The 23,917-nt window shown below is 41.1% G+C and overlaps 1 protein-coding gene across 1 annotated transcript in view; it reads right to left on the bottom strand.

Moving 5' to 3' along the window:
* Positions 1-8,969: 8,969 nt before the first annotated feature.
* LOC109478267 (inactive ubiquitin carboxyl-terminal hydrolase 54-like) overlaps positions 8,970-23,917 on the bottom strand; it is a 51,690-nt gene continuing 36,742 nt past the window's right edge. Inside the window, exons 3-12 of the mRNA XM_019779723.1 lie at positions 23,742-23,834; positions 19,519-19,653; positions 18,509-18,622; positions 17,867-17,946; positions 17,279-17,384; positions 16,228-16,285; positions 15,757-15,851; positions 12,571-12,720; positions 11,346-11,508; positions 8,970-9,083 (exon numbers count right to left, since the gene is read on the bottom strand). Coding sequence (XP_019635282.1) covers positions 9,034-9,083; positions 11,346-11,508; positions 12,571-12,720; positions 15,757-15,851; positions 16,228-16,285; positions 17,279-17,384; positions 17,867-17,946; positions 18,509-18,622; positions 19,519-19,653; positions 23,742-23,834 — 1,044 coding nt within the window. The 3' untranslated portion in view covers positions 8,970-9,033. The remainder of the gene's footprint in view (positions 9,084-11,345; positions 11,509-12,570; positions 12,721-15,756; positions 15,852-16,227; positions 16,286-17,278; positions 17,385-17,866; positions 17,947-18,508; positions 18,623-19,518; positions 19,654-23,741; positions 23,835-23,917) is intronic.

Below are 23,917 nucleotides of genomic sequence, written 5' to 3' on the forward strand. Positions count from 1 at the left end.
TAGGGCTCAGGTTGGTGCTGCTGCAGTGGAACATACGGGGCAACACACATATCAGTAAAGATGCCAAAACCCCATGACTAGCCTCACCTGATTGTAACAAGATAGTATTACAGATTTACTTTTGTTCGTCCTTGCTGTTTAGAAAGTAGGATCTTAAGGATTATTTTCTGTTTCTTATTAGGCAGTCTCATAAGGACTCAAACAAGAATGTTCAACACGAATTTCTGGCGACAGCAACAGTATCCCAGTTCACACACACATTCACACACAAACACACATAAACACTTTGGCCAATATAACCTAGGTTGCCTAGGTATGGCTACCAAGTATGGGTGATAAACCTTTCAACATAGAACAGCAAAAAATGTCAGTTTCCAGTGCACCCTTAAAGGCACAAATTTACATTGATGCGCACTATATTGAATAAGCAGTCACCAAAGGCTCTGGGTCTGATAACAGGTCCTACAACAAAGCTAATTTGAACACAGCCATATGTAGGTATACACTGTAATGGAATGCAGGACTGCTAGATGTATGTTATTTATACAACACAGTATTTAGGCTGCTCCAAATTCAACATCCTATAGCAGCTCTTTGGTATTTGTAATGGGAAACTTTAAAGTTGACAGGAAGATTCTGTTGTTTATGAGCAAACAATTCAGTTCTATATCCAGGGGCTTTTGGCTTAAGTTCGTAACATTGTGCATGATTGTGTATACAATTTCTATACATGTATCTTAATAATTCTGGGAAGAGTTAACATGTAAAAGAAGGAATTACGGAGCAAAGAGGAAAACACAGTGGGATGTGGACTGGGAGGGAGCAAAGTTGCAAACAATTCTTGCTAGTATAAAATACATGTACTTGTTCTTGAGATTGCAAAACAAGGTCGCTTTTTAGGATCTTGCAGCCTCACTGGCAATAAGAAACTGCTACATCTACTGCGAAGGGAGGACAACCATCACGTCTTACCAAATGCAACTCATGCCTATCCCCAGCAAACTCCTAATCCACAGTGGCAGAGGGAGGGAAAGTACAAGTCAGAAAAGAGAAAGAAAACCCCTGGGAGAGCCACACTTCTTTTCCACGGCCAGAACTTTGAAAAGAAATTTGGCTCCCAGGAAGACACATCTCCTTACCTATTGCAGCTCCAGCAGAATACATGTTACCGTATGACTTGGTACGATAAAATGGATGACTTACCATCTGGCATTACAAGTCTTTCTTTGTGTCGGTTTTGACATTTTTAAAATATGATAAAAACGAATGTGCTGGTGCTTACTTAGTGTTCCGTGTAATCTACAAGTTGAAAACAGTGCCATTTTGATCAAGTAAGGAAAATGATGTTACAGAGTGTACATATAGACAGATGTGAACATGAAAGATGTTATTCAGAATACTATAGTGCCTAGTAAATAAACATGATTATGAGTTGACATCAAATGAAAGTTGTTTCATCTATCACTTTATAAATCTGTTTCTTAGTTTTCAGCATGTTATCTACAAGGACCCATACACCATTTGAAAATGAAATCTGCAATCATATTTGGCACAAAAAAATGTAAGTTTGTTTCCATCTAGCTTTCATGCCATAGTCTGAAAATATTGCATCCCCAACACGTATCTGAGGTTCAAACAGCACCTCTCTTACACACCGTTTCCACTAGAGGCTGTGACTACTGAGCGACTGCCAAGCAACCAAACAGGTCACTCACAAATTTTCAAAGGATACAGCAAGTAAATTTTATGGATGACATCCTCTGCAGACTCAAAATCTGATGTTAGCGGGTGAAAAAAACAAGGCCTGCCAAAAAAAAAGCAAGTTTCTTGCATTTTCAAATTTTGACTCAATCATTGTATATTTATGGTTTTGATTCAGTGGGAACATCACTAATACACAGTCACCATCACATATCACTGCATCAAAGTAGAATACAAAACAGTACATCAGTTTTCTTGTCTCCTCTCTTCATATTTATCTGTCATCCATGCTCTGGCATGGCATCTTTGCCCATTTTCGGCATGTTGATCACTATCAGAGGGGAACAAAATTTTTCCCCCTAAATCAGGCGAAAATTAATGATGTCATCCATAAAAATTACTTGCTGTGGCCGAAAGAACAAATAATTTAATTTATGTTTTGCTTTTTTTTGTTGTCTTCTAAGTCATACTTTCATATTGTGTTTCACATTCCAATTATAGAACTACAAATCCAATTTTTTGTTGCTCAACGGTCGCTCAGCGATCAATATCTAGTGGAAAAGGAGCCTTGGTGATGAAGGAGGCAAAGGATCTGATGATAAATATTTATAATATTAGTACATCTAGAGGTTCTCTTCTTCCAAATTAGTCCTGTAGAAAGACAATCCACATGCCATAGTTGAAACACTTTCATCTGAATCCATACAAATGTAGCTCATGCAGGCAAACAGAAAAAAAAGGGGGCAACACTGAGATAAGGACATCACACTGATCACAAGTACAGTCACTGCCAAACAACTGCAAGCATTAGTGACTGCTAGTAAGGACAGTTTAAACACTAAGCATGCTTAGTTTTCTTAGGTAACTTTTGTCAGGCTCTTGTATGCTGAATTTTTCTTAAATATTTCGCATCAAATGATGTAAACCTGGATTTTAAAATGACTTTAAAACAGCTTTGGTCCTTTTTTTTTTCAGAAAAAATTAATGTCCAGGACAACATATTACATAGTATTACACAAATACATGAGGACACCACATTTAAGACATGCATGAAAAACAGGGTCTGACCATACACTAAGTGTAAATATCTTGAATGAACTTCAAACAGAAATTGGGGTGGGGTTATTTGAATCTGCCTCTGGCTGCCATCCATTTTTTGACACAAGGACTGTTAGCCAATGAATGAGTGCATATACACGTACATATAGCTACTGAGCAAACTGGTGAAACGTTTCCCTTACTTGACAACGTTGTCCAAGCTGTCGTTCCAGTTGGTGCGATGCTCCTCCACCGGAGAGGAGTGCTGTCTGCGGATGAGGAGTCGGCGATGCAGACTGCGGGACCGCATCATGCACGTGTCGTACTTCAGCTTGGCGTATGCCAGGGACTGGGCATTGGATCCGGCCACGTTTACTGCAGTCTGAAGGCGAGCTGGAAATAGTACACAGTTAGAACCACACAATCTTGCTAACACTAGCTTTTTAGTCACATAGTTTTGGATCAGTAATTATGTCTACCAAAAAAAAAAAATTATTGTTTTTGCTACGTTTTCTCTGTTCCGTTCCAAACACTGACCTCTGACCTGGCAAGTGAACTGCTGACCACACAATACTGCCATAGAATATTATATAAAGTCCTTTATTTTGAAATAAATGCTTACCAATGGCTGTGGTGCAGAGACACAGTGCTGAGGCCAGGTCACCTGCTGCTTCTACATGGCAAGATCTGAGCAGTAACTGTTCAGCTTCCTGGCACAGTCTTATACATGGGTCACCTGTGCACGGACACACACACAATCACAGGGTGGTCACAAGTAAGTATTTTTAGTTTTAATGACCTTCAAGTTCTCCCCATTTCCTGTAAACCTTCTTCTTCTGTCAATCTTCCCATATGCATGCCCTTTGTCCATGTATTGTCAACCTACTGCCCCATTGCCCATGTCTGACCTGATGTCCTTCTGTCTGTCAATCTCCGTTGTCAACCTATGCTTACCAAACATACAGGCACACAAACCCGCAGCTCAGAACAATACTTCAGAAGTAAAAACGCACTTGGTATTTCAAGCTGCAAAAATGTAGCATCAACATGCAGGCTACTAGAACATAATCACACCTTTTAGTTTTCAACCATTTGTGGCAATTCTCTTTAGAAACAGAAGTTGGACCTACCTACACCTCCTCTAGTCTCTGGCCCAAGGTCAATCAGGTCATTGCCACTCTTGTGCTTGACCTCTTGTGCCCTTAAATAGTCTTGACCTGCAGATGACCCTGCTGCTGACCCCTGACCCTGCTGCTGTGGTGGTAGCGAAAACTCGATTAAGTTGTCCTGATTGTTGCCTTGTGGTGCCATGGTGTAGGAGCCTTCAATACCGGGCGACTCAAACGACAGGCTACTCGTCGAACTGGCACTGTTTCTATCCCCACTGCGGTAGCCCGAATCCCGCCAATCCCCAGCCACATTTACCCCCTGTATGTCCCCTCCTTGCCTGCCAGCTGAGACGTAACAGTAGTTTGGGTTGGGCTGAGGCACCCTCTGTGGATCCTCCACACTAGTGAACGACCCTGAACTCTCTTCACTGCTTCTGGAATAGATGGCCTGGTTGCCGACGTGATGTCCGCCTTCCTTCTGGGACCCGTGTCTGTGGAGGGCAAGTCTTTGATACTCCTCCATCTGAGCATTGTACTGCTGGTACTCAGAACTGGGAACCGGAGTTCTCCCATCCATCCGGTCACCCACGTACACAGTCTGTGGTTTGGATGCACTGCTACTGGCCACAGGGCTCTGGTTGTACCCCAGAGGAACCCCGGGCTGGCTTGTTTGAGGGATGTGGGTGTTTTTCTCACTCACAGATCTACTCGAATCAGGTCCATACTGTTGTGGACTCTCCAGCCCCTGTTGGGTAAGGTACACCAAATCTCCATGGCTGTTTGACGCTGCAATGTTCCCCAAAGAGGATTCGCTTGCGTGAACAGACAGGTTCTGCTTGAACGTGGGGAAGTTTGGGGCACTGTTCTTCCTCTGCAGCAAGGCACGCCGGTCCTGCGGTCTGTTCGGCGATGTCGTGACAAGCCCCTTCGTGTTCTGTGGACTGTGTAGGAGACTCTGTCTGAAGTCATCCTGTGGCTTCAGCTGTATCAAGTCCTGTGGAGTATCCACAGCAGGCCCAGATGCATGTGCATAGGGGCTTCCCGTTCTTTGATTGGCCTGTACGCTTACTTGTACATTCTGTTGCGCCTCCGGCTGAAATGTTCTGTAATCAACCTGTGGGATCATTTGAATGCTCTCTGTCCCTTGCCTATTGTATGGGCTAGACTGTTGTTGCATGGCTGTGGCAGATACAGGCATAAATGCTGGCTGACTACTGGTAGGATTACCGAAGGTATCGACCCCAGTTTGGATGAACTGGTGGCCAGAGGAAGAGCTTTGGACATGACTGGGCACACTGGTGCTGGCCTCAGCTCCCTGTGGTTGCCTTCTTGCACTGCTCTGTTGCAAAAACAGATCATTATCAAAACTACCCGTTGGTGAAGAAGGTGTACTCTTGCTCTCATTACTATCATTTCTCTGATATCGTACATAATCAGCTTTTACCCTGTCTTTCCCTTTCTTTGCACTGTCCTTTCTCACGAGCGCGGTTTTCTTACTTGCACCTTCCTTTTGTACAGGCCTGGAGTCTGGCTGTATCGGATGTGACGTCTGTCCGTTCTCCCACTCCCGTTTTCCCGACATTGGGGACACCGGTCCGTTGATGACGTACTGCCCGTGACTGCTGGAGCTGCGGGAGCTCCTGGAGCTCTGCGAACTCTGCGACTTCACACTCGCCGTGTCCGAACCCGACTTTCTCCTGGAGCGGGAGTCCTTGTGGGAAGAGCTGGAGTGATCTGACTTGCCTAGAGTGTGGGTCGTATACTCGGCCTGGCCGCTGGTGGAGGAAGACTTGTTCTTTTGACGTGTTGGAGAGGCAGCAGGGCTCATCTTAGACAGACCTGTGATTAACAGATATAACCATTACGGATAAGGTTCTGGGGATGGGGAATAGATGGTGCATACTGCCTGGAAGACTTGTGTTGAAAAAAAAAAACAAAAATATAACTATATAAAAAAACAGGAGATGCTGCTTGACAGAAATGGCAGAGGATGGTGTGGAGAGATAAGAAATAGGGTGAAGGGCTGTGCAACCACCTGTTAAGACATGCTTCCAGTCTTTTGGCAATTACATTAAATTTTGATAATCAATGCTATAGTAAGTCCTTTGTGATATGATCGTAGAATGTGCTACACCCTGTTTAGGTACAATTACCTAACTCTGTGACAGTTCAAAGATCCATCACAGTGCGTTAGAAGGGACTGTGATGAAACGACTGTTGTTGTACACTGGTGTCTTGGAGTCTTGGTTATATTCAATCTGTGCCCCTGTCAAGGGATTTTGAAACAGTGTTTCTCACCAATGAAATGCATGCTACAGATTCTGAAGTCTTCTTGCTATCTTTCCACTCACCACTGTGGCCATTCTTCCCAATCTCTTGCACCAGGTGGGGAGTTATCTCGAATTTTAGTCAATTTTATCCCAGTTCTTGGTAATACTCACAAAGTTTAAAAAGAAGGAAGCATGGCTTTTGAAACATGGAGCATTCAACAATACGGACAACGTATGAACACAATTCCACTTCCTACATGTCACATTTTAATGTCTCATGTATAACTTGTAGTACATTTGTACAATGTCAGGTATACTACAGAGAAATATGCATTAAAGCTGCACAAGAAGTTATCATGACTCCGTCTAAAATCAACTCTTACCAACAAACACATGGATGAGTTTATCTTATCAATACAATCTTTTTTACAATCCTTTGTACAATTGTCTCTTCTTAACAATCATGTACATGTACCTACTACATGTATATAATGTTCTACAACACAAACTTCACACCTACAATACTGTACTGTGTAGCATATTATGCTTTGTTCATGACAACCACTTTAGAGTTAACTCCATAGAAACCACATAAGGTATACTCCTGCACACCACCTAGCAAGTTTTGGAGAAATTGCAGTGGTCATGTTATACACATTATCACAGAACATACACATACCTACTTCAAGTTGGTAGATGTATGTTTTGGCTCTACCATTAGTGATAGTTGTAACATTTTGCATGCCTATGACCAGTACTGGTTTATTGCATTTGTCCAAGGAACTTAATGGTCTTAAATTGTGGAGAGCTGTGGGGTTATATACATTTAATCTCCTGTAGTAACTGCCAAAGATAGAATTAGAAGCTGGAAATAGGAGACTCCAAATCAATCTGGCATGCTCAATCTAGGATATCATTATGCACTTATTAATAATCCAGCTCATAACACCGGCAGCAAGTCAGACAATATCTGACTGTTAGCTGATATCATAATGAATTTGAGGCTCTTTCATAATATCAAAATGAATCACAGACTCTGAGTATACATGTAGGAGCATTCACAATCAAGTATCCAATCAGGTAGGAACACCATTAACCTTTCGACCTATGCTGTAACCAGTACAAATTTGAAACTGGCCATGCTCACAAAAGGGAGGTTAAATTCCTCCCTGTAGCATACATCCATGCACCAAATGAGCTAGTTCACAGTTTTAACTGTGCATGTGCCAAGTCAAATTAAAGGCCCCTTGCTTGTAGTCTTTTCTACTAAATTCTAGACCATGGTTGACATCATGTGCAGAATCTGATGTGTTTTATGTCTCAGTGGCCTTCAACTTAAACATATTACCCACAATGCATCACACTGCACATGGACAGTTCAAAAATCTATATATAGTATCCATCAGATGACACAACGATATTGGAAGAAATTCAATGTACAATTTGACAACATCAAGTAAAATACATTTTGGCTGGACTTCAAAGAAATCTAGATCAATTCAAACTATATCTAGTGCATACATCATCAACAGATAATGGTTATTAAGTGTTTGGAGTATAGGGTGTTGGCAAATTTTGTACTTTGTTGCCAATTCTGTGTCTACAGTCTGTTGAGAATTGTGCTCCATGGACAATTTTGAAAATTGTATCAATGTAAATTTTACTTCATATATAATTTACCTGGGCAAATAGTGGGAATGAAGGAGCAACAGACTGCATTAAAACTTAGAAATTAAAAATAAGAAAATGACAATGCAAGTTGATGGCCATGCAGCCACTTTCCCATTGGTCAAACTGCTAATTGCCATTCTCCCATTGGTTCAACTGCTAATTGTGATGGACAGTCAGGATTGGTCTATTCATTCATCATAAGATAACAGTGCTGAAGATGGTACATACAGTAGGTAGGAATGGACAGTAACAGATCAAGAGGTGATTATAGACAGCAAAGAATTCCAAGTAATTCACACGCTATACTACAAACTGCCACCTTACAGGTGGACCAGGAAGGACTGGATGTCGTGAGATTGGGTGAAAATATGATGTGCAACAAATGTACATTCATTTGTACTCTTGAACTGGGAAGAACAGGAAGATGCTCAAGGATTTATTATTCAGCTTGAATAAGACGTTGAAAGTTTTACATGGTTGTACCATCTCTGTAGTGTGTTTCCACCAGGATTTGAACTTTCAGCCTTGTAAAATGGGATTGCTACAAACAAACCCCACTCTGCATGAAATCCCTCCTTGCCAACAGCTTACAACAACTGCTTACAACAGATGTTTACCAAAAGTTCTTCTCTGTTAGAAGGTCCAAGTTATAGAGTAGGACTTACTGACAGTCAGTAACGGGCAACTTTTCTACAAGATTATCAAAACAGCGTGATGTAAGTTCATTTTGTACTGCAGAATTCTGTCATTCATATCAACAAACAGCAACTAGGACTTCCACAAACCCCTGCTTTCATTGCATTTGGAGGGCTAATTTCAATATAATGAAATAATCATGTTGCTGGTTGATAAATATGTTTGTCTATATATTGTACTAGATAATTATACAGTGTATGACCCTAATTAAATAAAGAAATATGACCCTGTGCAGTAAGCATGAAATTCATTTTCATTAAGCAAAAATAAGGTTAAAATTTCAACACATACATTCATTTCATCCTGTGAGCACTGCTATTGAAACAAGTACATCTTTGCCAAAACAACTTGGACCTTCCTCTAAGTTGAGCTTACAGCGCGATCACATTCATCGTAAGTCATCGTACAATTTTGATGTCAGTGGATTTTCAAGCAGGAATGACTATCCCAAGAATGCCCTCAGATCCTACAACAAAAGTGACGCTGCCCTAAGATGAGCCTAGCAAGGCAGGAATGGACAGTTTGTGTAGAGAGCCGGCGGACTGTCTTTAGAAGGAGATGGACCATCCGCCGGAGGGTCTTCTTTCCACTCGAGGCACTGCAGGTAGAAACAGCACACGCCACGAGATGGAGGCAAAGGGAGAGAACACAGAAGATGGCACGGGTGAGGGGGGCAAAGAAACATATGAAACAAAGTGAATGTTCAAGGTTGAAATGATCCAAAAGTGGTATGGCAAGTCAGGTCCTATTGGCCTTGAGTGGAAAATGTTGATGATTTACCACGGATGAATAATTTCGATGTCGTTTCAGCCACTATCGTGTCTTCCAATCTTGGAATGCAGTGACAGTTCATAGCTTTTTGCAGTAGGCCTTCTTACAATTTTCATGCCGTACGATTTTCAAGCAGGTTGTGAAAGAAGCTTTTCCATAACAAGGCAGTTGAATTTTACACAACACATGGACAACTGTCACAGGAATGACTTTAATTTGTGATCATACGGCACTCGTACACTGATCAGGCCCTAAGATGGCAGATTTATTGTTTGATTGCAAATCTGGTCCTGAATAACTTGTTCATACAAACATTGTTTTTTTTTTTAATGCCAACGCATGTAGGTGCCATTTTGCATTGACACTCTTCATTTCCAAGTTTTTTTCAGAATGTAGTCACTGATGCCTATGGTAGCATTGCAGCTTGCAATAGTGTTCAAACACACAAAAGGCCTTAACAAGCCATTAGGACCTCAGGAACGTAAGAATAAACAGTGATGGATGTTGGGAAAAGAAAAAAAAGAGAAAGCAGGACAAGCACAAAATAGCACAACATAACAGGATGCCTCTAAACTGCACATCATTTATTATTTTCAAACCAAAAAAACAAGAAGCATGACAATGTGACAATGTATGGATCATGTACAATCATATGTTAAAACATGTACTATATGCACTACTCTATCTACAATTGTACATGTATTTACATGTAGTGTTACTACTGTATGTTAGTATTCCATTCAACAAAACAATGAAACACACAGTGTCATCTTGATTGGCAACATGTCACAGTTGGAAAAGCTGAAAAGAGAATCATTAAAGAGCAAAACCAGGTGCACATCCTGTAAGCATCATGATTGGTAAGTCTAATTGTGATGAATCCCAAGCCAATCTTGCACAGCCATCTACACCAGTCATCAGTGAGTAATTATCGGACTGATTGTAAGGTATTGTCAAAAGTTGACTTAGGTGTTGTCAAAAGTCATTGCAGTAGTTAATGATGACCGTACTATAGTAGTAAACCCCACGAGGAGAAAGGTTTGTATGTGGTGTCCATGCCAAATATCAGCAGTAACGGAATATTGTATATAATACAGAATGGTGAAATGTCTTAACAATTTTGTCAAGTTGGCAGAACAGTATGCAGTGCCTTAAGTTGGTTTTTAGACTCAGTCTGTTATTTCCATCCTATAAGATGGATTTGCATGATCAGAACTGATGATTTAAGGAAGGCTTACATGTTATTACTTAGTAGAGACATGCAGAGTTGAAGACGTGCAAAAAAATATATAACAGTCACAGTAAATATGTTTAATATGTAAAAATATGTGATTGATACTTTGTTATTACCACAGCAATGTATAACATAATGTTACATGATAATGTTACATGCATAATGCAACTCAAAAACCAATTATGAGACTTTCTCATTTTACCTCTCCACTGCAAATTCGGGATGCCACAAATATGTATGAACTGTATAACAGCTGTTTCTGCTGTGAGTTTAACACACAGTGCAATCCACCGCTTCCCTTCTACCACAAATTAAACTCATTGCAAAAGTAAAAGAATTTACAGTAATACAGAGTCAACTTCATTTCCAGATTAGTGCTTTAGTCCACATTACATGATACCCATCAGCCTCCAGGGACCTCCAACCGAATATTGCACTTTCTGTTCCCTTACAGTAACTGCCGTAGGGTATCATATTTCTCCAGTAATCACTTTGAAAAACATCTCTTATGCTGACGTTACTGTATCAGGAGCAAAGCGCTGAAATACAATTAGCAAGTCACAACGCAGGAAATGACACCCACCACAAGACAAGTCATGCAGAGTCGGCACGTGTAATGATGCGGTCACATTCGTTGCACGATTTTGATGTCGTACTAGGATTTTCAAGCAGGCTGTGACAGAACAAACCGCACATCACCATCTAAGACAGTAACACAAAACAGATGAATTTAAAACCAAACTTTCACCGCCTTCCCAAAAATGCTCTTGGTTTGCGATCGTACAACGAATGTGACCGGCATATTAATAGTCATGCATCACAACTTAGTATCATAGGAAGATACACTAGACGTACGTTGTGTGCCCTCCCCGTGGGTATACCCCGGCAGCATAGTCGTCTCCGTTGGCGCTGTCTCTGTGTTGACCGGAGAGCCGAAGTGGTCAGCAAACAGCAGCAGCAATGGCTGATAGTGGCCCTTCCTGCACTTCTCTACAACATCCTTCCATTTACTCCCAATCTGTGGGGAGCGGATTAAATGGATAACGCCGTGTTACGCCTTGCCACGAACCACATCTGGGCAACCTTTTAAAAGGTTGATAAGGTTTTCACGTTGCCATTATAAGCCTCAGCATTCAATAATGAGACCTGCTCAGAAGAATGCACAATAAGTCGAGCTTTTGAAGGGGGAGGAGAGGTAATGGAGCAACAATGATGGCGAGGCAACGGCGCGATCAAACGCGGGAATAGCGCAAAAGCCGGGATTTACATCCAAAAATACATGACGTTCATGGTATTTGATGTTGGATTTGGATCAGCTGTTAATGTCGTATGTTATTAGGATTGAAAAAAAATGTTTAGACAGCATTATCATTTTACCAATCAATGTCTGTTTGATTTGTTTCAAAGTAAATCTTATCTGAAGAAGAGACGCCGCATGAAAGAGAAACATTCCAACCCTTCAGTCTTGTCATTACAGAAGGCTTAGTTGGTAATTGTGTCTGACGAAAAAACACTGGCTGGAAAAGGGAGGGATTACTTCTAAGTGTTGTGGTGACTATCCACTCTGAGCCCCTGATTTTCTTTCCCTATCGGAAGTACCAGTATCAGAAGTCTAGACAGGGTTCCTAAACTTAAGTCTCCACAATCGTAATTACTTTCAAGTTTGAAATGTTCAACTGTCAAACTTAACATTATGCATTCAATACGAACTATCATTCTGCAATAAAAATTCTCTCTTTAGAAAGGGCTAATATACAAAACTACAAAAATGTATTCAAGCATTTACAGTTTAGTACAGGCTGTCAATGCCAAATAAATTCGTGGTCATTGACATTGTACCATGACCTGTAAGGTGGCAAGAGAAGTCTAGACTTGTTGTTACCAGTAGGCTAAGTGTTTGAATCCCATTTAGGCCTCAATGTTGTGTCCCTGGGAAACGAGTAGGGGTCCATCCCTGTGTGAATCAAACCTTACAGTGCAGACTTGTGAGGTTCACCATTCATGCAAAACACTAGCAAATTTCATAGTTTAGCATAGCCTGTCTTCACCAATGAAATTCAAACATACAATGACATCTTACCTCCTTCACCGTAGCATCATCAAAGTAGATCCATGTTTTCAAGCGTGTGTGGAAGAAGAAGGTGGAGTAGTGTTTTCCGTAGTACGTGACCACCCCGACCAGATGCAGCACTTTCCCCGCCGCCGAATCGTCCACCACGGAATGGAAAACCTGAGGGCAGAGAAGCTGTCAGACTATATTTGAGGAGACAGAGTCTCTGGCTGTGATAACTTGACATCTAAATCTGAGCAATTTTCATGCAGCAATGCTAGCACCCATTTGTTCATAAGGAAATACAACATAGGTCAAGCTGTAGAAGAATGAGGGATCAGAGCCCTCGAGCCATAACTTGGACGATCCATCTTTCTCTCCTGAGTTAGGGTGGCCCTTTATTGCTGGGTTCCATTACCCTCTCAATACCTTCCCCGGACTCTGCAGTTCATAACTTGCCGTTTGAAGACAGGAGAAGACAGAGCGGTTCCTTTCAGTGTGACATATGCACCAGTCCGCCAGCCGTCACAATCCATACACAAGCACGGGAAATGGTCCCATAGGAAAAGGTGTGGCTTTAGAACGTCCAAGGGTTATTATTCAAGGAACAAGGTCATGCCCTTGAAGGAGTAAACTTGCGGTTGATGCTTCTCAATATGCTGCGACTGTGACAGTCACAGCTGTGACGGCGAATCTCCCGCTGACAACACATTTCCCAGACACGGCAATGACATATGGTGAATATCTGTTAGGGGGTTATTGCTTGAAATGTGCTTATTGCATTTTGTAGAGTGCAGGCGCAATCAATTCTCAAAGCCTGCTATGTCATAAGGAAAAAAATGTGCACACAAGCATGCCATCAGCAAAATCAGGGGGTACACAGCCAACCATGAACAGCCTAAAGCACAGGCCTGGGGCATAATAGCATATTAGAGGGTTGGTACTTCAGTCAACTGTGCACACTTATAGAACAGATGTGGGCTTATGTGATTCGGGCTCTAAGCTACCAAAGCTCGGCTACATGTGATTCTGAACATTGCCTCTGCTGCCCTGTACAACTCTGATAAATACTGGATGTACAGATTATGGATGTACGATGATGATGATGATGTTGAAATGTTAAACAGCATGGCTCCTATGGTAGCATTTTGGTCTATCACAAGATGTGTGTTTCTTTTCTTTTCTTTGCGCAATCGCGTACCCAATTCATTCCTTTAATTAATTTCCTGCAAAAATGTACAAATTATGAATGATATGTAGTTGGTGCGGCCTTACATAACGTTAGCATTGATACCCTGAAACGGGCCTCACAACTTTGACCAATCTTGTACACAGTTCAAGTGCTCCGTGGCAGAAGCGCTAAAAATGCATATCAGTGGATTGGAATGCTCATATTCTTTATATGGTGTGAAAAATTCAATACCATCAAAAACACTATACACCAGGTATGCGACTGTATACAATTTTATCCATTACTGATACATTGAGAGGCAAGCCTACACAATTTGAATGCAGAGCACCGTTCCATGGAACTGCCTTTGTATACCAATCCATCCATGTTCCCAATCATCTGCAAACCGAGGTCAATCATTGCCTGCCCATATCTCTTCAAGGTCAAGTTCCAAATCTCAGGTGACCAGGTGACCTACACAGAATTCATATCTCCTGCCCTGACTGAGACAGGAGGTAAATGCCAAATGTCAGGATATACACTTCACCACTTCACTGATATTGAAGAAGATCCTCAGAGACACAGTCCTTATTGTGCTCGTCTTTTATTTATTTCATTTAATATATAGCTGCTGAAAAAGTGCTTTGAAACCTCATATTGCATTCTGAATCAGATGTAAAGTAAATCATGAATATTTCTAGTTGAAACGTACATGGAGGCTGCAAATGCTGTTACACCACTGATGAGTGAAAAATATTTGACTGATTGCTCAACTAATAATTCACAGACTGCTTTTTCACCTTTAACCAACAAATTTTCAGAAGACGGCATACTAGTAAAATTTTCTCTTTAAATTATACTCAAACATCCATGTTCCAAACATAAAATCAAGCATCACGCAAATTCAATTTTATTCACTCGACAGTCACTTTATCTAGTGGATAGGGGCTTTAATAGTTGGGCATGTTGGGTAGTTTGGGGAAGCGAGGACTATTTTCTCATTTCCCTCTGAAGTTTGACCACCTGGAGACTTTGACCCCCTTCACCACACTGTGGTTGTGGTTCTCCCCAAACTCATCAGGCGACCCCGCCATGTGTGACTCTGCAGATTGGCTGCAGCTGAAACGAGGCTGGCTGTAACATCAGGATACACGCGGCGTCTGTCTGCTTATCTTCCCGGCGGCAGAGCCGTGTGGGCGGCGAGCGACACGGGATGACTGATCGAGATTTCCTGACACCGTGACGTCACTTCAGATGCCTCAAATCACACATGTTGAGAAAAGCTGAATAGACAGCCCACTCATGTTAAGTCAGTATCTAACCTCTATTAACATGTATCCACCGAATTACATAATATATTCCATAACTTCAGATATTTAGATGTGTAGCACCCCACAGGTATGCACAGTTAAGATACACTGGGGGACATTGCATTGGGTAAATTTTTTAGGGTGACAGATATATATGACCTGGCAGAATTATGTTTACCTAGCAGACCTTACATGTATTGTCCATCATTTTAAAAAAATGAGTGAAAAATTCACAATTATTATAATGAATAAGAAATTCACACAAAAAAATACTTCACAGAGGTATAAGATCTTTCATGTCTTGCATAGAGACATGTAAACCCCATAATGTAAAAGTTCACCACATTTTCTATGCGCAACAACTTCAGATTACCCAAACTTAAAACGAGCAGCAGGAAATGTTCCCTTTTTGTATGCAATTGCACTTTGGAATGATCTACCATCTCACATTAAGACACTGTGTGATCTATCCAGCTTCAAGAAAGCCATTATCCAAACAGTGTCACCTAGACCCTCGGCCTTTTGAATTAGTTTTTAAATTGTTAATGTTGATTTGTGTGTTTATTGTTGATTTTGTGATGTAAATATGTCTTTTAAATGTAACTTTACTGTACTTTTCTGTGCTATCATGTGTAATTATGTCATTTTAAATGTGTTTGAGCCTTAGAAGATTAGCCCAGCAGGGCTAAAAGGTTTTGAAACAAATAAGATGAAATAAAACCCTGGGATACTCACATCTACCAGTCGGATGGTGGTTCCCAGGCAGTTGATGACGTCCATGATGTGCTCCACTGTGGGTTGATCGGTGTCCCACACCAGGCCCAGGCTCACTACATGGTGCGGTTTCCAAGAAACACAATCTTAGCATTATAGGAAAGAGGCTTATGCATCTAATGCAAAAAAATCCCTACTTCTAAATGTACTGTTACAGTACAACTTGTAGAGTTTGGCCAGTTTGAATGATGTCATGTGATAATACCTGGACAAAAATCAAGGCTACATGAAATTGTGTTGATAATTGATTTTCTTACTAGCAATTTTAGTTAATGGTCTAATGTATGCCCCATCTCCCTGAGAATTCATCACTTTTCCCATCAACAGCCTTGCTAACATACATCCACTCCCTCATTGGTCAAACTGCTAATTGCCATCTAATCATTGGTTGAACTAATTGTGATAGACAGTCAGGATTGGCTCATTACTCACCTATTTCAGGGGAGTTCATCAGCATCCTTCTGATCTGTACCCTCTCTCCGCAATTACTCTAGAGAAGTGACAAGGAACAAGGATATTTTACAAGTAAGCGGCTGCATGAGCATAGATCATCATTATGGCACAAGCTGGAAAGTTTATCTCTGTTGGTAGAAGTCATTCTGAAGCAAAGTGTAATGGTAATTTACTGCACAATAATTGAACTTATCAGAACCTAACAGAGACAGAGGCACCATAAACTTTCTGCAAATTATGATCCAAAAGTCATGTGTTCAATCTGCATAAAATGACACCACAGATGGATTGCTATTCCATGATAAAGCGTGTGCTGGGCAGTCAAAAATTTGGGTAAGCAATTCAGTCTAATTTCTGTGTTGGAAATTACAGTTCACCTTTAGTTGCTTCAGAATTATAACAGGTGTCTGCATGGTCGTGTATTTCACAGTTACGTGGACGCCTGAGGAAAGCTGATAATCCACTGGAGCTCATTACCAAGTAGGTAACTGTTTTTACTGTGTTGATTTGTTGGCTCCTTCGCATGTCTACATGCAGGTTTCCAGGTAAAATGGGCCTTGGCCCTGAAAGATTTGTGGTATGTAATATTTCACATCGGTAACAGCCAATCAATCCCCTGTGCAAGTATCACTGTAAATATTCCGCAAACATCACACGCAGCTGTACAACAAATACATTGTACAGTGAATACGTGCATTAGGTTTTGTAGCTATGAATAAGACTTTGTTGTCATCTATTTCTAGTTAATTCTAGGTATGGAAATATTGTCTTGGGTAGCTGAGTACAGGGTTGTATGTATGTGTCTCAGGACAGAGTTGGTTGACAGCATATGGGTAGGGAAGACAGAATAACTGTAGGTCAAAAACTCAGACACAGGAAATGAGGTGAACTTCATGGTCTTGAAAACCTAAAATAACTCATAGAGGTCTGAAATCTCAAATTTCTTGTTAAAAATGGTGGATTAACGTTAAACATGGTAACAATGACTGAAAAGGTTGACACTGGTTTTATAATCATGCTTTTAACTTACAGGACAATTTCTGAGGTCACCGACACCGCCTGCATTCTTCAGCAGCTGTCCAAACATCTCCGGGTACGGCTTCTTTGTCTTCTCTAACATCTCCTTTCCCTGGGCTCTATACAGCAAAAATATAATCAATACATCTACACAACTACACATGATGTCATGTGAGGCAGTCTGTATTGATGGCACCCAGCATAACAGTAGCAAGATCAGCACCATGGACAAAAATGTCTACTAGCTAAAATGTTATTGTAGTAGTTATAATTAGGCGTCGGACCATTTCTCATGAACGGTTGCTATGGTTTCCTGGCACATTGATTCTTTATTACTTGATAAAAATAAACTAAATAAACTCACTCGCTGACCTTTGACAGCCTTTTGTACATAATCATACATTGGAAAAGCCAATGTTATCTTTTGGTGGAATTGTCAATATACAATCAGAAATTGAGAAAATTCTTGGGATAGTCATGCATGTGTCCTGCAAAATTCAGCTGTTTTGTTATGGAAAAGGCGGTCTCAGATTTCAAGTTTCAACGAGCAAGCATAAAAATTCTAGCTAGGTGTTGCATGTAGGTAAGGAAAGGTGCTCACATCATGGCCGTGACTGACACGTAGTGGACCATCTGTGTGAAGGGCAGAGGCTCCGACGTCGCACCACAGCCACACATGCACTTTACACAGGAGAGGGGGGGGGAATAAAGTTACTGTTAAAAGTGATCTCGACCCAGTTCAACTCAAACGAACTCAATGAGCACTGAGAAGACAGACAATATGTAAAGTGTATACAAGCTCATTATACCAGGGAAATTTCCTCGGCTAAGCATTTCAATGTACAATGAACCACAGCTTAACAAGTCCGTCTAAGGACTGCAACCCTTTCATGTAGCTTGCATCTTGAGTGAGCGACACAGCTAGGCATCGAACTCACTCGGACACCCTGGTCCAGAGGCGGGCTACCAACAGTAATTCAATCACCGCAATATCGTAAATACAATCTGGCTCTCCGGAGATGTAGTAACAGCAAATCAAGTATGGGTAATGGAGCATTACACTGACCAACGGAGCAAGAAGATAGAGTGCAGGCGAATACAATGTACATGTATCTCTACAAGGTGACTCTACTTCACAGTCTATTTGACACATTGGGCCTAACAGAGACTCTACCCCGGGATAAAAACTATCCTGGATACAAGCCAGCACGTCTCCGTAATGAAAAATAGGATGGGTACCGACCTGCTCAACAACAGTCATGGCAAACTTCTGGTGAGAGATGCAGTGTTTGGCATTGCACATGTCCTCTTTGACCTCGTTGGCGATGTGGTAGTGGATTCGCAGCAGGATGCTTTCCTGTACAGAGAAGGAAACAATCCATCAGGCAAAATGGAACCCTCAAACCGACCTTCTCGCACCTATTGATGCTGCAGAGGTCAAAAGCACCATAGACAAACTCTCCTTGAGAAAGAGAATGGCCAGTAGTTCAACAAGTTCACATTTATATGGGTTGAGTGGAATCCCTGTCTTTAACTGAAGGCTAAAACTGTACGCTGTATGATGTCTGTTCTCAAAGCATGTAATATTGTATACTAGTACTGTATATTGCATACCCTGTATTATATATCAGTGAAGGTTAGACATCCAGGTACTAAAAAGATATTTGGAAACGGTCAGATGTTTCAGGTAGCATCCACTACCTTTTGTCAGCGACACTTAAAGAGTTGTCAGAAAAGATCAGTTGTCCTTATAAACCTTGCAATTCTCCTCTGGTCTCTTAGTGTCACTGATGCTGCTACCTGAAACATCTGACCATTTCCAAAATCATATCCAGTTGCTTTAAGCAAAAGTTAGACAAGTCAAGACAAGGATGATGCAAATTAGTCAAACAGCTCCTGAGTGTTGATTCAGAACTGGAGCTTACGTGTTGTCTGTCCTCGGGGCTGGGAGCGCTAAAAACAAGTGCCAGAGAGTTCTACCCGTAGCCCCGTAGATTGTACAGTTCATACAATGTCTCTCTAACTCCTCTTTCCCACCAGCGGTGGGTAACAATGTATAGACTACTATGCCGATCCATTCTAACCCTGAAGCTGAACCTAACAATTATGGTGACAAGGTCTTTCATCTTCAGCATGCTAAACGTTGTCTGTGAAACTGTCATGAAAGAATCATGAGCTGGTAGTTCCAGGAATGGTTCTCTAAACTTAGCCCCTGACAGGGAGAGATTGTGTTACACAGCCCTGCAGACTTACAAAGCATTCAGCAGCATCATCCATAAACCCCAGCTGAAATCTCTGTTGGTCCTCAAAGGTCTCAGCCAGGGCTTTTCTCAGGGCATCAGGTGGGAGTGCTGTCTCATCACTGTACTGGAACTGGGTGAAGATGACCTGTGTGTGTGTAGAATCATGTAGATGTTAGGTTATAAAAATTTTATACAAAATACAAATTCCCTCAGTGCATGGACAGTACAAGACCATGCGCGTAGCCAGAGGGAGTTTGCTTGGGGGGGGGGGTGTTCTTCCTACTGTCCAAGGTCTTGAGCTTCCTGGGGCGGGGGGTCCGGGGGCATGCTCCCCCAGGAATGTTGAAAATTGAACCTTCTGAAATAGCATTTCCTGCATTTTTGAGAGGTTTTCAAAGGGAAAATCAGAGACAAATAAGATTCCAGTCCCGCTGGTGATACAAATCAGTCCACCTCGTAAAGAAAAATCTTGGACCTTTTAAGAAAAAGTGAACCCTTGATGAACGTGTGTGTGTGTGTGTGTGTGAGGGTTCTAACCACCCCTGGCTACGGGCATGAAGACCATTTTTTTGTTTGAATAACATCAGAAATTGTTCACTTGTCTAGTTGTCCTTTCAACAGATGGGCAAAGACATGTGATAATGCTTTCATCCCAATAAGACGGTACTGAATTGAAAAAATTACTGAACCCTTCATACATGTATTATACATTGTGAAGTGAATCTGTAAACTTCACAAAACTCACAAGTAATTCTGTCACAAAATCACATGTTATACCATCATCAAAAATTGGTTTCCATCTGATATTAGATAAATTTGAGAATGTCACTCACAAAATCGAGCCTATGTTGCCTGCATATAAAACATCTAACATACTGCTGCCTGTGACATAAAATTCTGACCCTAAAACATGCGACAACTTGATATTTCCAATTTCTCCCATTTAATGTCAGTGTTGGGCCAACTTCCTGCCCGGGCCTGACTTTCCTATAAATCACCGCCTCCACAGGCCCAGTTTAGCTAGTTCCAGAACCACCTGTGGGAAATTACAGTCTTAGAGTAGCGTTTAGAGATCACAGGGGCCAAGGATTTGGTCCCGCCATCTGTTTTGGACACGACACAGAACCGGGAATGGAGCCATTGATCAGACATGCTTACAGAATACAGAAAGGTTACTGCTGGACACTTTAAAGTGTTTTCCACTCTGAAATCTTATACAGCTACTGCATTTTGGCATATCTGGCCATCATGCTATTATTTCGGACCACCAAACTACCTTGAGGACCATATGCTTATTTTCAACAAGTGTAGCTTGTATTTACATGTACTTGTGTAAAAACGTCAGATCAAATGTGAAAAATATTGATAAGGCCCCTTCAAACTACCCAAAAACCCTTGAGCCGTTAGACTTTCTTAGACCTTCTATTATATATAGTAAGTTTTTAGCTTACATTTTATAAATGCTTTGCATTGTGGAAGGGTCAAGACCCCCCTACTGCACCATTCCCATTATTGGTTGCTTCTTTCCATCGCTCTTACCATTACGCTAATTCTTTGAATTGATAATAAAACCCTGGTTAGAATCCTGTGCTACTGTTGGAAACTGTAAATGGTTCTGTTAATAGACCTTTTTTTTTGCATCAGGCCAATGGCCTTTCACACTACTGCTCTGATCATTCCTTACCGAGCTTAATGTCCTGTATTGGACTATACAAGGATTGAATGATAATCCGTAATAGTGTCATCAGGAGAAATTAGCAGCCCAGCCATAAACTGTATACTGCTTTACAGTCGGGTGAATACTTGCAGGAAGCAACAGGTCAGGGCTATGAAAAGGGGATCATCTGTGAAGGCCTCATTGGTTCATACCAGGAGAGCAGCACGCATAATTTTGATGGCGCCACCAGTGATAAATGTGGAGGATTTGTTCAGGAACTGAAGAAAGAACCACTGCGGGCCTCAAGGTCTATTCTGCTGTACATGGGGACATGTATAAGTGTACAGAACAGCATGATAATCTCCACGGGTGTATGTAAGACTGTATTTGGATTCTAATAAAAGGGCAAGGTTTCATCTGCATGAAGCTCGAATGAGAATCAAACCATTTCCCTAAGAATGACAAATGTTGTTTTTTATGGAATACAAAAATGTGCAAAGCCTGGATAAATGGAGGATCCTATTATCTGTGACCGAAAATCCCCAAGGAACTCAAAACTGCAGTAACCACAATAAAAGCACTTTCATTGGTCCAGGGGAATATCTCACATCAATTCATGATAAACTGACATCTTTACGAGCAGCATTACAAAACTGAGAATCAGCACACGTTGTCCAGGAATTGAAAAGGGTTGTCACTGTACAGTAATACACCAGCCACCCACAGGCTGTGTCCCACATGTCACAAAAATATTGAAGATGAATTCCACTTCGTAATGATGTGCAATTCTGGTGTCCTAAAACAGTACCCTAACTGTGGCCTCACCGTACCTGCCCAGTGTAACATACAGTCAAGGCAGCAGTCAAACCTTCAGTGAAGCAGATAAAAGACACAGGAATTATAGCTGTATGGTACATCTACCGTGGCTGTATATCTACCATATACTATATATACTAGCTATATAATAATTCCTGTGTTTTTGGATAGATATATCATGCAAATTTGGTAATCGCTATTATAGTGGTACAGATACTACAAATAATTGCATGTTGAAGGTACATGATTGTACAATGTATAAGGGTCATAGTTTTTTTTATATCTACTCACTTCTCTGAGCCAAAGGGCAAAACTGGGACAGCCCTGTTGTAATGAACATTTATGGTCCCAAATCCTTTGAGTTTTTTTAGGCAACCTTAGATACAAAGCTTTTAGTTTTATTGCACGTCACTGAAGGGCCAGGAGACAGAGTCATGTCTGGGTCTAACCGCAAGTACTGTAGTCAGTCAGTCAGCAGCAAAAATTACCATTCAACCTTGACTTTGCTGCCTCTCAATGCATGTCAGTAAAAATGACCAATGCTTACTGACACTAGGTCTATGAGTACTGCCCCTGTTGCAATATGGGCACATTCCCATGCAGATAACACCTGTCACAGTCATAAGTCAATGCCTATAGGACTTCTAGGTCATATTTCTCCTGTAGATAAAGGGCAGTCGGTGTTGCTACCTGAATCTCAAGCAGAGAGGCTTACACATGTATTTCTAATGCACGAAGATGTTACAGATTCCACCACACTTATGGAAAAGAGCATGAGTTCATCCCAGCTTGAGTGGATGAAACCTTGGTCTTAATATGCGGTACTTTTTGTACAAAACTGGTTTGTTATGCCTGAAAGCAATTTGCTATATGAAATATTGTACTAGTCTTTTATTTTTTCCCACAAATTGGAAATGGTTGCTTCAAGATGGCAACAGTACATAGAATCTCCACAGCTATTATGGCATGAACTGTCTTTGATTTACGAGCAATTTTCTGTTCGTGACATCTTTATTTCCAGGGATACAACTTGGTTTCCGGCCTCATAAATGAACTGTCTGAATTACTGTAAACCTTTCTATCACTTTGTATGATGCATGTTCATGTAGGCATGCTTGAAGTGGTTTTGGATTATAACATGGGGATGATATGGGGATGATCATTAATATCTGACATGAGATGGCCCACCTGTAGACAATGTAACATTAATATTTGCCAACATCCTGTCATCCAGCTATAGTCATGATTATAGAAAAAATTCATATGTCTTGACTGCACCAGTCCTGACCAACACAATCAATGTAATGTATCTACCACTGTGACAATTGAACTTTCAACACTTTTAACATGTCTGCACATATCATCTACTAGTAGGTACAAATATTTAAGATATTATTATGTAGTTAATCCGAATTACATTTTTCAATGTAATGATAATGAGTAGTGTAGCTATATTAGATAATGCAGTGTGGTTAGCTAATTTGTAACCAATCAGGTCTGGCTAAACTTATCAGGTCAACACACTTTACAGATGTACGCTTTTTGTACGTCCAGGAAAAAATGTAACTGTTTCCTATTTCAGTCCTGAAAAAATCACTAGGGTCGGTAGTTTAACAATACAATACAGTTTAACAAAGTAATACTTGCAAGAGGACACCATTTTCAATGTCAATGTTGGAAAGCCAATTGTACAACATTTTCTCACTTAGGTGTCAGATCATGGAGCTATAAAAAACATGTTTTTCCTAGGCCTTACCCACCTTGAGTGCACAGAAGATGCAGGAGTTGCCCATGCAGGCATGGCCGGAGAGCTGACGAAAACTGCGCCGGAACACATCAAGGTGCCACAGTACCTAAGCAACACAGAGGCATCTTCATAAATATTCAAGGTTCAACTTCTTTTCAATCATTATTTATCAAGAATAGTAATACATGT

Source organism: Branchiostoma belcheri, unplaced genomic scaffold (assembly GCF_001625305.1).
Source record: "Branchiostoma belcheri isolate BF01 breed outbred unplaced genomic scaffold, Haploidv18h27 scaffold43, whole genome shotgun sequence".
Classification (NCBI taxonomy): Eukaryota; Metazoa; Chordata; class Leptocardii; order Amphioxiformes; family Branchiostomatidae; genus Branchiostoma; species Branchiostoma belcheri.